General features: G+C 49.7%; 1 protein-coding gene across 8 annotated transcripts in view; it reads right to left on the minus strand.

Annotated features, from left to right (window-relative positions):
* Positions 1-15,467, minus strand: part of LOC139758735 (rho GTPase-activating protein 45-like) — a 192,764-nt gene that overhangs the window by 78,184 nt on the left and 99,113 nt on the right. The window contains exon 2 of one of the 8 annotated variants that reach the window (XM_071680471.1): positions 11,104-11,481. The exons of 6 other annotated variants lie outside the window; for them this stretch is intronic. In XM_071680471.1, coding sequence (XP_071536572.1) covers positions 11,104-11,164 — 61 coding nt within the window. In that variant the 5' untranslated portion in view covers positions 11,165-11,481. Of the gene's footprint in view, positions 1-11,103; positions 11,507-15,467 lie in introns of those variants that run through there. One more of the 8 variants, XM_071680469.1, reaches the window with a different exon arrangement.

Here is a 15,467-nt window from a genome sequence, read left to right on the forward strand (position 1 = left end):
CAGGTCACCAGGACGACAGAGATGTGTAACCAGCAGTAAATACATTATGGCCCTGACCAGCCAGCCAGCCAGTGCGGGGTATTGATATGTCCTTCCTTTATTGATCATTACACACACACACACACACACACACACCCCAGACCCTGACCCATATAACCCATGCTAATCCTTCTATCACAGATGACACAAGGATTATGTTGTTAAAGATTAACAAAACCAGCAACGCGACTATTGGCTCAGCAATAAAACTAAACTTTCCTCTTTATTAAATTCCACAGCTGACCCCCCCCCCTTCCCCCCCTCTTTTTTATTTCATGACTGACATCTCCCACATCAAATTTTATGAAACAAAAAAAAAAAATATACGATCTTTCGAATGGATCGAGTGAGACGGATTATTTGCCAATGTTCACATATTTTCGGTCATTATCGTATATCACCGATCACCAGCATTCTGTCCAATGGTTCACTCGCTTGCATGCCGGACCAATCAGGAGACGACTCTCATGTTCATACGGCTGAGGAAAAACACACGTGCAGTTTAAATTAACGTTCCTCCAATTGGAAAAACTTCCTACTCCGCTCTCCCTTATAGATAGATAGACAGATAGATAGATAGACAGAAAGAGATAGATAGATAGCTGACTATGGACGGGCAACTAACACCCAGATCAAAGCCATATATATATACTTGTATATACCCCGGCCTAAGCCTTATACCCTGTTTATCGACCAATCCGGATCTTGGGAAGAATGAACAGCTGGGGGTGACTGTGGACCAACTGCAACAACCAAGATTCGAACCGATGCGCTCGACCCTGGGCCGCCCGTGAATGCGTCATGGTCAGCAATGCTAACCAATGACCTCAGCACATCGCCAGTTGTGGCATCACTCAATATAATACTGCAACGCTGCCATGCCCTTAAGGCCCTAGAACACGACGGTATGACCCTTGAACACAAGGGTCGTACCGTCGTGCTCGAGGGTCGTACCGTCGTGGTTGTGGGAAGCGACATCAGTGATGCTAACGACACACAAAAAAAAATGCATATCACGCGAAATACCACGTAGAAATGAACAGCACCACTGTTAACACCCGCACGATGCATGCACAGTGGGAGGCTGGCACCAGAGAGAGAGAGAGAGAGAGAGAGAGAGAGAGAGAGAGAGAGAGAGAGAGAGAGAGAGAGAGAGAGAGAGAGAGAACGTAAGAGGAGCCTCTTTTCACCTCCAGGAAGAGTAATCGCCAGGCACGTTGGTCGCCAGGCAGACGTGGAGGAGATCACTGAGCGACGAAAAGCATGCGGTTCGCCCCGCCCTGCCCCGCCCCACGGCTGCTCCGGGGCCTTGCCACGCCCCACACCACCACTCCCTCCCTAACGTCAATTAACTAACATCCTCCACGGAGGGCCACTCCTGAGCCTTCCAACACTGATGCTGAACCTGATCACTTCACTTACGATGAGTTATACATTAACACGTGGGGTACGACGGTACGACTCCCTCCACCACGACGGTACGACTCCCTCCACCACGACGGTACGACTCCCTCCACCACGACGGTACGACCCTTCACGACGGCACGCTCCGGCCATTTGAAAAATGACGCCATCTTACCGAACGAATCGTACCGTCGTGTTCGAGGGTCGCACCGTCGAGCTCAGGCGTCGTAGCGTCACACGTGGTCGCGAGGTGCGTTACGTCAATGCAACGACACCGGGACATCCTCGGTCACGCCAGCTGTAGGTGCGCGAGTACGTCTGGGTAGAGCACCTCCCGCGCACGTCTCATCCTACAGTGACAACCCTTAGCGAAGATGGACGCTCGCTCACCTCACACAATGTTAACGTCTCGAATCCTGTATTATATTTTCTCTCTTTCCCCACAACACACACATCTTGCAACACACGGGCCTTCCTGTGGCCCGCAGCACACATCTTGCAACACACGAGCCTTCCTCTTGCCCCCAGCACACATCTTGCAACACACGAGCCTTCCTCTTGCCCCCAACACACACATCTTGCAACACACGAGCCTTCCTCTTGCCCCCAGCACACACATCTTGCAACACACGAGCCTTCCTCCTGCCCTGGTGTTCCCAGCCTGCACCCAGCCTCCTCCGTCACCGTCACACTGGCTCGGTTTTTACCCCGAGGCGTCTCGCTCTGTTTCTCCGCATTTCTCATCCAGCGAACGTGCGTGTGTGTGTGTGTGTGTGTGTGTGTGTCTGTGTGTGTGTGTGTGTGTGTGTGTGTGTGTGTGTGTGTGTGTGAAGTAAGGGCCAGACAAATTAATGTCCTCTCGCAAGAACGGTTCTCCTTCACCCGGCATGTTGCGCTGTCCTGGCGCGAGGATGGTACACGATCTTCTACCACGGAAGGCTTTGAGAGAATTTACCCAGTGGCTCACACCAGTGTGTGTGTGTGTGTGTGTGTGTGTGTGTGTGTGTGTGTAATTTCAGGAGTGACGCCTCAAGATGCCGTCGCCAAATTCCAAGAGGCTACATCACCAGGCCGCCACAGGGCATGTCATCTCACATCAGATGTACTGCCGCCCTTCCTCGGGGTCCTAGGTTGTGGCTACGGGCCACCAGCCGTCAACAGGAAATATACACACACGAATCTGACCGTTAACGGAGCACCCGCCTGGTGACGAGGGGCACCAAAAACAGTCTCTCACTAAGGGGTGTCCGGAGCTACAGTGGCTACCGTGAAGGTGCACACCAGAGCAGGTCAGGAGGAGGACACCTGTGTGGTGTAGCAGGCCAGGCAGGAGGACTGTGTAGCCTCGAGGTGATCTACTCTGCCACCAGCAGCGGCAGTGTCTGGTGCCTCAATGACAACCACACTATGACCCAACCACAGTGGCGCACCACAATATTACCTAGTTACAACAGCAGCCATACACGACACGGCCTGGCCCTTTACATACAGTACCTGCTACAATAATGGCCTACCACAATTCTTTTCTTTCTTTCATACTATTCGCCATTTCCCGCATTAGCGAGGTAGCGTTAAGAACAGAGGACTGGGCCTTAGAGGGAATATCCTCACCTGGCCCCCTTCTCTGTTCCTTCTTTTGGAAACTTAAAGAAAAAAAAAAACGGGAGAATAATCTTTTTAGGTAAGTCTGCCGTCTGCGGCAGTAGCAGATATGGGAGGGGATGGGGGCCATGTATCCCTGGCAAGGCTGGGGATCTCGCGTGGCGGAGTCAACAAAGCTGCTTAGTTCACCATCACCAACATCCTGGGAGCGAGGGTCTGCCTCTCTCTGTATAACCAATAGGGAAGGACCGCGAGGGAGGGACCGGCTGGGGTTCCTGCGCTGAAAATATATCTTGTTGATGTTAATGTATCAGCTGAGTGGCTCATCAGTTCCCAGACCTGTGGCCCATTTAAATCTATTTTAAGGTTCATGTGAGATATATTAACTGGCCACTTACCACTGCCTGGGGGTCTCCTTTGTGGTACTAATGACAGTAGATGATCAACAGGTGCTGAACACGTAAGCAGTGTGAGCGCGCCCACACGTCTTCACAGAATGGTGATCTCAAACCTCAGTTTATAAGAGGAAAATACTTGTGGAGACGTTCCATGAATTAATGTACAGACGGAATATGATGTGTAGAATATACACAGACACACGAAGACTAAATGTCAAGACTACATAAACATTTCAACTTTCAGGCTATGACAGCAACACACGACAATCACGTACATACCAGACAAAAACACACACATGAGAGGAACAAACAAAACTGTTCTATTTAAGCAAATAACTTTCCTTGCGCGAGTCAGTGCGTGGCAAAGACACCGCCACCATCACCAACCCACAGGGGAAGTCATCACCAACAACCATCTCCAGGTATGTGTAGGTCATCACCAACAACCATCCCCAGGTATGTGTAGGTCATCACCAACAACCATCCCCAGGTATGTGTAGGTCATCACCAACAAGCAACACCATCCCCTTCCCCTCCACCACCACAAGCCCTTCAACAATAGCCATGCCTCTCTCCCCCTCAAACACAAATAAGGAAATCATATCTGTCCCACCATGACCAGATCTGTCCATTCCCAGGCACCGTGACGCCTCCTTCTCCTCCTCATGCCACCCACCAGTTGCACCTCCCGTACCCACTGCGTCCCTGTCACAACATCAAGGCCAGTTTCGGCGACATTACTTCCTACAAAGACTTCACCCGTACGATGACGTCTCCCGTACGATAACATATCTGGTACAAGACAAGCAAAGATGATCCACGGTACGAGGCCATGAACGGCCGGGGACATAGCTATGAGGAGGACCCCCAGCGTAAGTCACTAATGTTTCCTCGTATGTCGTGGTCGTCATGATAGCGGGAAATACGAACTAACCAATCATATCCTCTGTTTCTGACATGGACGTCATTACCATATCTTATCTAAACGCTGATTGGCTGCATAACCGTGTGGTGAGGCCACTGCATCGACCTATCAGAGCGTCTTGTCATAACAGCGTCATACGCCGTATCTAATCAAAAGAGCTTCAGGGGGAAATAATTTTGCTTCAACTGTCGTACATGGAGGATTGTTACTTCCTTCTGGAAGGTAGGGTTCTGTGTAGACGTGTACGTACATTCCACAGGAAACAACAAACAAAACATCTTATGTTAGCGATGCTCACTTGATCATAACGTGTGACAGCACAAGTCCTCACAACATGGTCATGTACTGCAACGCTGAACAAATCTATTAACTCCTTACCTACTGTATGTCACTGTATCATTACGACACAACATGTATTTCCTGCTCCTAGTCTACTGTATATTTACCATCACGATGTACGTCAATGTATTATCAAAGACCGTACCGTCGTGCTCACGTCTCGCCCCGTGCGCGCACACAGGTCATCTGGGTGTAACAAGGCGCAACAGCATCATCCACACAGACACCACCATTACATCGATACCTGTGGACACCGTCGCCTGCTGACTCACACACACACACACACACAGCCTGAGGGGTTCGGCCCGAGACTTCCTTCCTTCCCTGTAGATTATGTCATCCGTGAGGAAGGAGGCGACAGAGGAGGGAAAACGCCGCAAAAACCGCCATCGCGCGCGCGCGGGTGTGTGTGTGTGTGTGTGTAGTGCCGAGGCGTTTATTGTGGTGGCCAGGGTTGGCTGGGGCCCAGCAGTGTTGCCACCTAGATAAAACCTCGACGCGCCTACCCTTCCCTTCCCTTCCCCACCTCCACCCCCCTAGCGTTGCCAAGCCAATTCTATGACCCCGTCCTCCTCCGTCACCCTCCTTTTGGGTTTTAAAGTCATGACGTACCCAGCACACAGCAGGTGCAACACGCTCCTCTGCGTTTTTCAAAGCCTTTCGAAGACATAAAGTCCCCCCCTTCCCCAAGGCAAAATTAAGGATCCCCCTCACCCCCTTTACGTTCTGGCTTTCCCTACCTGAGTTCCGTGTCTAAATTTATTCCCAGTCGAGTCTTGTTGCTGTTCTTCTTCTTCAAACAAGCCACAGATCCCTACACACAAAAACCTCCCTCCCTCCCCTCCCTTCATACTCACCACCATCACACTAACACAACCAACCTCACCTTATCTCACCATCTCACCTCTCTCCTTCTCTCTCTCTCTCTCTCTCTCTCTCTCTCTCTCTCTCTCTCTCTCTCTCTCTCTCTCTCGGTCAATTATTTTCACGGCTCTTACCCCGCAACAAGAGCACCACGGACCGGGTTTTACCACGGCTTTTACGGCTGAGGGTCGTCCCCGGACGCCAGGCACGCCGCCCTCAACAGTGCCTGGGAACAGAGAGAGAGAGAGAGAGAGAGAGAGAGAGAGAGAGAGAGAGCCGCCTCCCGACCACCATAACACATGTGTTGTCATTCCTCCCTCCCTGGAATCCTCCTGTCATTCCGTGCGTGCTTCAGCCAGACACTCACGTCCCCCGTATCTCCTACTGCAGCAGCTCAACCCTCTCCCTCCGTCACCAGCTCACCCGTCCCCATCCCTTGACGTGGGGGGCTCACTCGGTCCCCACCCTTGACGTGGGGGGCTCACCCGTCCACGTCAAGCCTCACCCATCCACCCCCCCCCCCTCTGTCTGTCGCACCTCAACTATCCTTGACACAGATCACACCCCCAACTCCCTTGACACCTCGACCCCCTACCCCCTTCCCCCGGGCCCTACCTGACACAAGCTCATCCGTCTCTTGACACCTCATCCATCCCCCACCACCACCTGACACCACCTCCCTCCCTCCCTGACACCACCATCCCCCCCCCCCCCCTGTCGACACGGGGCAACTCCCCTCATTATCCCCCCCCTCCTCCTCCTCTTCCTTCCACCTAGTAAATCTTCCCTCCAGCAAATATGCCGAGACCTTCCTGGTCGCCCCACACGGCCCCGGGGACACTCGTCATAAGCGCAGAATACGGTCATGAATGGGACCCCGAGTACGCTTCCATCATCCCATATCCCGTGGGAACTGTACAGGACGTCCCAGCCATCTCATCCGCCTTCCTCCCCTACACAGCTCACACATCTCCATCTCCGTCATTTTCCATCCTCATGCAAGGAGGCGTAGGTAGCCAGGAACCGGTTACCCGCGAGGCATGATGCGGGTGGGGAGGATAGGTAGGTTAGGAGAGTTTCAAAGCTCATTTGAGTATCTGGCAGCACTTGTAACCCCACAAAGGGAAGGAGGTGTACATGGGAGGGACAGAGAACAGTAGACCTGGTGATCGATGACGAGGTGATCTGCTGCAGGATAGTACCCGTACCCAAACATTCCTCATCTATCATGGATGGAAGCAGGATGGTTCATGGGATGGCTCCCTCCTACCCTCCAGCACATGAGCTATCCAGAGATACACTATGACAAGACAGAACGCTATCCGCGGGCCACATACAGGATCGACCACCGAGACATAGACGTATATTTCGTAACTATATGACGGATGGAGTCTATAGCGAAGGGGACTGAATATAGCTATACAGTTAATAGACCATGTTACACCAAGCCAATGTTCAGTCCTCCCCTCCTGTGCCATCACGTAAAGGTAATAATACAAGAAGAAGCCAAGCGAGGCTGCTTCCTGGAAGGCACACAAGAGAATGGGAGTGTTGTACCGTGTCATGGCACATGAGAGTACTTGAAAAAAAATCATGGCGAGGTATAATGATGACAGGATATGTATTTCTGGTCTGGAGACACTATAAGTCCAAGTATCACTCGATAATATGTATATATAACCGTACTGCCCACAATGTCAGACGCGCTGACACAATCCTGTGTTAGTCATAACCTTAAATACAGTGGTCAAGAGACGTCATCACCCATCACTGGGGGAAGCTGTATGTGCACGGGTGAGCACATCAACCAGGCATCTCGCAAGACAAGAGGTGAGGCAGGCCAGCCAACCAGCCAGCCACCTATCGGCCCTGCTATAGCTATTTCTAACCTCTGACCGACCGACTGGTAGTGTGTGTACACACCACTTGAGGCCTCTCTAACAACCTTAGGACTACTCGTAATGTTTATGGTTGGTGTTGTCTCGTCTTGGTACACACACACACACACACACACGTATCACAACGACGCTCTTCCATGTGTGCTTAACAAGAGACACAAGCTGTTAACTAACTCAGGTATAGTCGGCTTTTAAATACGTCCGGATGTTGTATGTGAGTCGGGCTACGTATGCGACGACTTCAACACAGAACCAGCAACGTGTTCTTATGGCTATACATTCTGGCTATACGTATGTCCTGTTATAAATCAAGCTGTACACTGACCTCAATACTGGCTGGACGCACATCTCCCCCGTACTGACCTCTGTCTCGCACGATAACACCGCTTGAACAGGAACAGAGAACATTGCGTCTCGTCCTTGGGAGTAACTGGTTATGCACATCATCAACCTCACATCTTCTCGTGTGTTACCACGAGACACAACACTGGATTCTTGCCGCCACAGTGGGGAGCGCACGTCACACAGCTCATGGTGTGGGCAGTGGCGCAGAAGGCTGCGATACAGAGCGACCAATAGCGCCATGAACCAGTGGGCCACACTGACTGAACATGTTACCTATTGACTTTAGACTGAGATACGATACGTCCAAGTATCTGGGATAAAGATATCCTCAAGTATCTGGGATAAAAAATAGGACTTGTCCTGCATCATCTGGGTTTAAGTTAGGATCATCCTCAAGTGTTAGGGACAAAGATCTGGGATAACGATAGGATTATCTTCAAGCACCTGTCATAAATCCAGGATCATCCTCACAAATCTAGGAGACAAAGCAACAATCCTTCTCAAGTCCCTGTGGGCAATACATGGCTCTAGAGCTTAATACTTGCACGTAGCTTGTCCTACTGAGCATAACTTATCTCTGTATCCTCACGCTGTGCACCTGTCCCATCCATAACGTTACATACATACAGGGTGTGAGTGTAGAGTGTGGTGTGCTGGCCCAGGTGGTAGCTGGTGTGTTCCAGTGTTAACATGAGCGGACAGACTTCCACGAGGATGTCTCTCTCTGCAGCCACTACCCTGTGTCGGCCAACTACAACGTCACTATGTACTGACCTTCTGGTACTGGAAGCTGTCTATGTAGCTACATACACTACACCAACTATTTCCATCCACGATATATATATATATATGTAACAGACACACACTACTACTACTACTACTACTACTAACAATAATAATAATAGTAATAATAATAATAATAATAATAATAATAATAATAATAATAATAATAATAATAATAATAATTATAATAATAATAATAATAATAATAATAATAATAATGATAATAATAATAATTATAATAATAATAATAATAATAATAATTATAATAATAATAATAATAACATGTACGTCTTATCATGAGACACCAGACATAATAATATTTAAGGGTGAACTCAGAGCGTGGCTGCTGGCCTTAAAGACACGAGAGAAAACCTTGAGTCAGGAAAGTTAATTGCCAGTGTTGTTATGAGGAGGTGGGAGGCGAGCGAGGGACGTTCCCGAGCCGTGTGCAGGAGGGGTGGCCTGCCTGCCTCGCCAGATAGTGAGGGTAATTAACATTTTCAATATGACGAGGTTCCACACCGCCGCCGCCTCCCATCACCAACACTCCTTCTTTATCATACATCAACCCAAGTGATGGTTACCACCTCGCTAAGTGCAGTGGAACACCTTCCCGAATATTGTATGTGGGCATGGGGTGTTGTATATTGTATGTGGGCATGGGGTGCTGTATATTGTATGTGGGCATGGGGTGTTGTATATTGTATGTGGGCATGGGGTGTTGTATATTGTATGTGGGCATGGGGTGTTGTATATTGTATGTGGGCATGGGGTGTTGTATATTGTATGCGGGCATGGGGTGTTGTATATTGTATGTGGGCATGGGGTGTTGTATATTGTATGTGGGCATGGGGTGCTGTATATTGTATGTGGGCATGGGGTGTTGTATATTGTATGTGGGCATGGGGTGTTGTATATTGTATGTGGGCATGGGGTGTTGTATATTGTATGTGGGCATGGGGTGTTGTATATTGTATGTGGGCATGGGGTGTTGTATATTGTATGTGGGCATGGGGTGTTGTATATTGTATGTGGGCATGGGGTGTTGTATATTGTATGTGGGCATGGGGTGTTGTATATTGTATGTGGGCATGGGGTGTTGTATATTGTATGTGGGCATGGGTGCTGTATATTGTATGTGGGCATGGGGTGTTGTATATTGTATGTGGGCATGGGGTGTTGTATATTGTATGTGGGCATGGGGTGTTGTATATTGTATGTGGGCATGGGGTGTTGTATATTGTATGTGGGCATAGGGTGTTGTATATTGTATGTGGGCATGGGGTGTTGTATATTGTATGTGGGCAAGGTATACTGTATCTTGGTACTGTATATCATATTCGGACATTAAATCTGAAAACAAAACGTACCAATTTTTTCTAAGTTTTTCCTATTAACTTTATACATTCCCCTCCCTCCACCATGCACGTGTTGGTAGGGCAAAAATCAGAGCGCTACATCCCTCAGCAATTTCTCTTCCCCTAAATGCATACCAGCCAGTGATCATGGTGTAACACACTTTTTCATACACGATATCTAAACGTAATGCAATACTTTGCCTGGCTGTCCCTCGACTGTAGCAGTCATGTACACCACGCACGTCCACAGACACAGTCACTATCCCTCAAATGCTCAGGTAAAAACCACATACGTGGATAGAACCAGGTCACCACAGTTACCACCCTGTGTCTCCGTGCCACGGTGGGCGGCACCCGGGCCACGGTGGGCGGCACCCGGGACACGGTGGGCGGCACCAGGGCCACGGTGGGCGGCACCCGGGACACGGTGGGCGGCACCAGGGCCACGGTGGGCGGCAGCCTGAGTGTTGACGCCAGGCCACCCACCACAGGGAGTTTTCCTATAAATTCTTCATGAAAAGTTGAGGTTGAGAACTTCGTGCAAGACAATGTTCCTCCCCTGGGTAAATATACGTGACCCTGCCACTCCACACACACACACACACACACACACACACACACACATACACACACACACACACACACACACACACACACACACACACAGGTGATTATTACATATATATGAGGCCTCACAAGTGCACAACTCCCTCCCTGTACAGCACAAATATGTAATCAGACACAAAACTGGGTAAAGATAAGATTTAATCATGAACAACCAGTGTGAGAAGGATGAGTGGCATCATCCAGTAACAAGACTTGTAACACGGGATAACCCTGCTGACACAAGCGTCGCCGGGGTTACATGTTACCATATCACCGTTACTGGTAACGCGTCTGGCACAGTAACACCAGGCAGGCCGTAACATGCTACCGTAAGATACATGATCCTGACACAGGTGACCTAACCATACCTGGTGGTGACACATGTGACCCATGGTAACATATACAAGCCAGGTAAACCAAGTGGTGACACATATGACCCATGATAACACACATATAAGCCAGGTATAACCTGGTGGTGACACATGTGACCCATGGTAACACACATATAAGCCAGGTATAAGTAAGTGTATAATGTGTCTCACCTCTGCCCAGCCAGACGACGGGGACCACGTGACAGGAGAGGTGGGGCGCAGTTCGCTTCATGATGATGATTCACGTGATGATCAGTAGGTGTCTCATGTGCTCCTCCTCCTCCTCCTCACCCACCACATCCACCACTCATCATCGCTCTTCGTCAGTGTGTACTCCACGCTCGACCATCCCCTGATCTTCCTCACTCTATCCCTTCACTATCATCTGTCTCATTTTTCACTCTCCATCTTCAATCTTTCTCTTTTTTCTCTCTCTCTCTACACGCCTGCTGAACTCGTCGCCTCCCTCATCATTTATGTGGGTAAAGATGTTCGTTCATCTTTCTCGTTTGCTCTCAGTTCCCTGGTCCTTTCCGGCTATTATTGTTACTGTATTTGACAACGTCATTCATTAACAGCGTCAGATCATCTTACGAGTCGCCCTCACACACACACACACACACACACACCTCCATGTCTGACACCAACACTACCCCTCTGACCACTTCTGGTTATCAAGCTCAAGTAACCCTTGGATGACACTTCTACTCTAGTAATATAACAGAGGTCAAAGGTCATTCAAGTCAACGGTACTACAATTTCAAAGCTAAGGTCACAGAGTTAATAATATGCCGAGCAAGACACTAGGTACTGTGGTAATCACCGTCACGTGACCAAGTTATTCCAGGGTCAAAGTTCACACATGAACACAGCTCTCAAGACGGTTCATCAGCACCTTGAGCACGTCGGTACGACGCTTGAGTAATACGTCACGACCATTCAAGATGATGGTACGACGCTTGAGCACGACGGTACGACCCCTTGAGTGTGATGTACCATCCTTTGACGTGATCCTTAAGCGTCAGGTCAAGTGAAAATTCCCTGAGCGCTCCCTACGTACAAAGGTTCATTCACACACGGTTGTGTACGTACTCATTTACGTACACACGGAACTGTAAGTGAGGACGGTATACAGATGTCTAAAACGTTCTACGACAGTGAGGGGAATCTCAAGAGCTACAGGGTCCCACGAGTGTCGAACTCTCTTCCCAAACTGTACGTGTACAGAAGCACAGAAGTAAGATAACAAGATATGTGTATATCCCTACAAGTGCAGAAGTCTCCTCCCCCCATACAGTCAAACTGGCCATTCCATATAATCCCTCACGAACTGCCACAGCAAATACATGTAGAGGAAGTGTGTGGAGTGGGCGTCAGTGGGTGAGGTGCACGTCGTGTTTTGTGGGGCAACTGTCGCACCCCGAGGTGTGCAGGGCGGGGGACCAGCCTGACTGACGCCCACACCATCCCTCCCACACACACACACACACACACACACACACACACACACACACACACACACACACACATACGTCAAGAGGAGCCTTCTGGAAATGGGTTAAGGTCATCAGTGGGCGTGGCCCAAGAGGGATGTGTTCCGGGACGACTCGTTTTCTTGATCTATGCAAATGACCCTAACGGAGAGATCGGGGGTCTCCTGCCTGATTATGTTTGCTGATGATACCGTAATGTTATGAGCGAGGTTAAGAGTCACGAGGATTACATCCACCCACGACAGGATCGACACAACCTCCAACGTTGGTCTGGAGCACAGGTGACGAGAGTAAGGCCGTCACACAATGAAGATGGGACGGACAGCAAGATGGTCTCAATAGGACTCTCCTCCAGCAAGACAGACTCTGCAGGAACCTGTGTGGTTTAAGGGACTTGGGAAGTAGACATCGTGCCTCCCCGCTGACCAGAGTCCCACATTACGAGAACAGTAAGAGAGACGAACTGTGTATCAGCTGATATCAAAATAGTGGTACACTGATGGAGGAAATATTCAGTAAGATTCTCACATCCTACATTAGACCAAGACTAGAATAAGCTCAACATTGGTCACAGCATTTACTAGTGCACGAGGAGCTAATAGAGAAAGTCGACACAAGACGGTACCAAAATTAAGAAGGGGTTAACAATAAGGAAAAGTCAGAGTTTCTAAATTTGCCCCGCATGGAGGAGAGAAGAGTAAAGGGTGACTTGATCACTAGTTTTAAGTTTTTAAACCATTTGAATGAAGTCATTAGTGACCAGATGGTCGAAAGATGCGAGGAAACAATAGCCAGAGGACATCACATGATAACACACTCCTACATCACGTCCACATTCACAGTATCATTATCCAACTCATCACATTCATCCACAACTTCTTCAATAAGTTGTATGACAGGAGAGAATGTGCATATGAGATGGGGTCCCCACGAGCGTAGAACTCCCTCCCCGTACGGTACAAATAGGTAATTACCCACCCACACACCCACACACACAAACACACAGTTCATTAGTGAGGAGTGAGGGAAACGGAAGTTATTCAGCAATGCGTCCATCAGAAGAGCAACGCTGGGACACATCTCAGTTTAGACGGTCAACATTACCAGGCAGGCGAGCGGGCGGGCGGGCTGGTGGGCAGGTACATATGAACCCATTTGCCTTATCGTGAGTCACATCCATAACTCACTCCCTCCTCTTATATCTCTCTTTCTCACTTGATCACCCTCCCTCCCTCCCTCCATCCATCCCTCTATATCTCTCATTCCGTGCGCGTGCGGCTGTACAAGCTCATTTACCTGTTTATATATACCTATTTGTGTGTGTGTGTGTGTGTGTGTGTGTGTGTGTGTGTGTGTGTGTGTGTGTGTCTGTGTCTGTGTCTGTGTATTTTTCATGGGTACAAATTCCTTGCGAAATATATATTGAAGCAAATAATGACCACTGCGCACATGACTGGGCGACACAGAGGCGAACCCCTGACCAATACAGCTTGACCTTTGGGTATGACCTGGTCTTTGACCTGACCCTGTGAGGTCAGGCCAGCATACCGGAGGGTCGCAGAACGGGTTCAAAACAGATATGATTCGAGTCTTCTTCATCTGTCATGTGTGCGGGCCTGACGCTTCACATACAACATACACCGTGCAGCACCCCACATATACGCACACATACACAGCGACCGTCATCATACATAAGACACATCCTCTGGTACAGGCCTCCCCTGTACCCTGTCCCGGAACAGGCCTCTTCTGTACCTTCCTTCCCCACTCCCCTCTTACCCTCCCACTGGCCCAGGTCGGGCCTCCCCTCCCCAAGCAGGCGGCAGTGCTCGCTGCCACCTCGTCTTGTTAGCTTAGGTGTGACATGTGTTGGCAAGTGGAGCGACATGTGCTTGCTTGTACACATCCTCATTAGTTACGTGGCTCCTGCTGCCACCATCATAATATACTCAACACATACAAGATGGAGCTGCCATGTGTGTGTACACTCTCGTTAGGACGGTGTGTGTGTGTGTGTGTGTGTGTGTTCTACAGCGGATCAAACGCTTACTGATGGCGCGTGTGCGTATGTGTGTATCGGTCTATGCCACGGGGGCTGGAAGTACTCCCCTCCAGCCGCCGTAACGCGAGGAATAACTCGAGATTCTGAGGTTGGGGTGAGGCTGGGGCCGGACTAGCATTACCCCGCGTGTCACCGTCACGTCAGAACTGCTGCTGGAGGTAATAAAGTCATCCGCTGGTGGCAGCAGCTGCTCCTCTGTCTTCACACACACACACACACACACACACACACACACACACACACACACGTACATGAAGGACCTATTTATAAATGTTTCCATGCATACGCGCAGGCGCGCCCGCACACACACACACACACACACACACACACACAAGCACGAGAGGCTGGGGACATGGTGAAGGGCTGCGAGGCGTGGGCTGACCGAGCATTCTTGGACTGTCAGAGGGAGGATGATCCTGCCCCCGTGACAATGGGTCACCACAGAGGATGAGGGAGGGAGGGGAAGCACGCGTCGAACTGCGTCCAAGTAGCAACAAGTGGGGTTCCTCAGGGTACACTCCTGGGAATCACTGTTCTTTACCATCGCTCAAGATGATCCGCCTCGAGGTGATGATGTCCCAGCTTACCTCAGGAGCAAAGAACATTTAAGAATATTGCAAACTTGCCGTTACATCCGTGTGACGATGATGTAATCGGGGGGAATCAAACACACGTTTGTATGTGACGAAATGGGAAACAATCCCTAAGTATCAGTCGGCGTGAGGGTTCGTGCGACTGGACGCACTGCCTGACCTACATTCATATAATCACATCAGAAATGTCCCGAGGGACGGAAACCATACACCAGTCAACATACAAACCGTATTCATAATACTACAGTCGCGGACGAAACTCTCAAAAACACGTCTAACTGAAGCCGTGCCGAATCCTCTGTGTCAACAGTTCACAGCCACAGGTCTCGATACAGCTTCGATCTAGCGTGTACTGAGGCTTCGGAACATCAGGCAAGTCTCAGGGGG

Source organism: Panulirus ornatus, chromosome 31 (assembly GCF_036320965.1).
Source record: "Panulirus ornatus isolate Po-2019 chromosome 31, ASM3632096v1, whole genome shotgun sequence".
Lineage (NCBI taxonomy): Eukaryota > Metazoa > Arthropoda > Malacostraca > Decapoda > Palinuridae > Panulirus > Panulirus ornatus.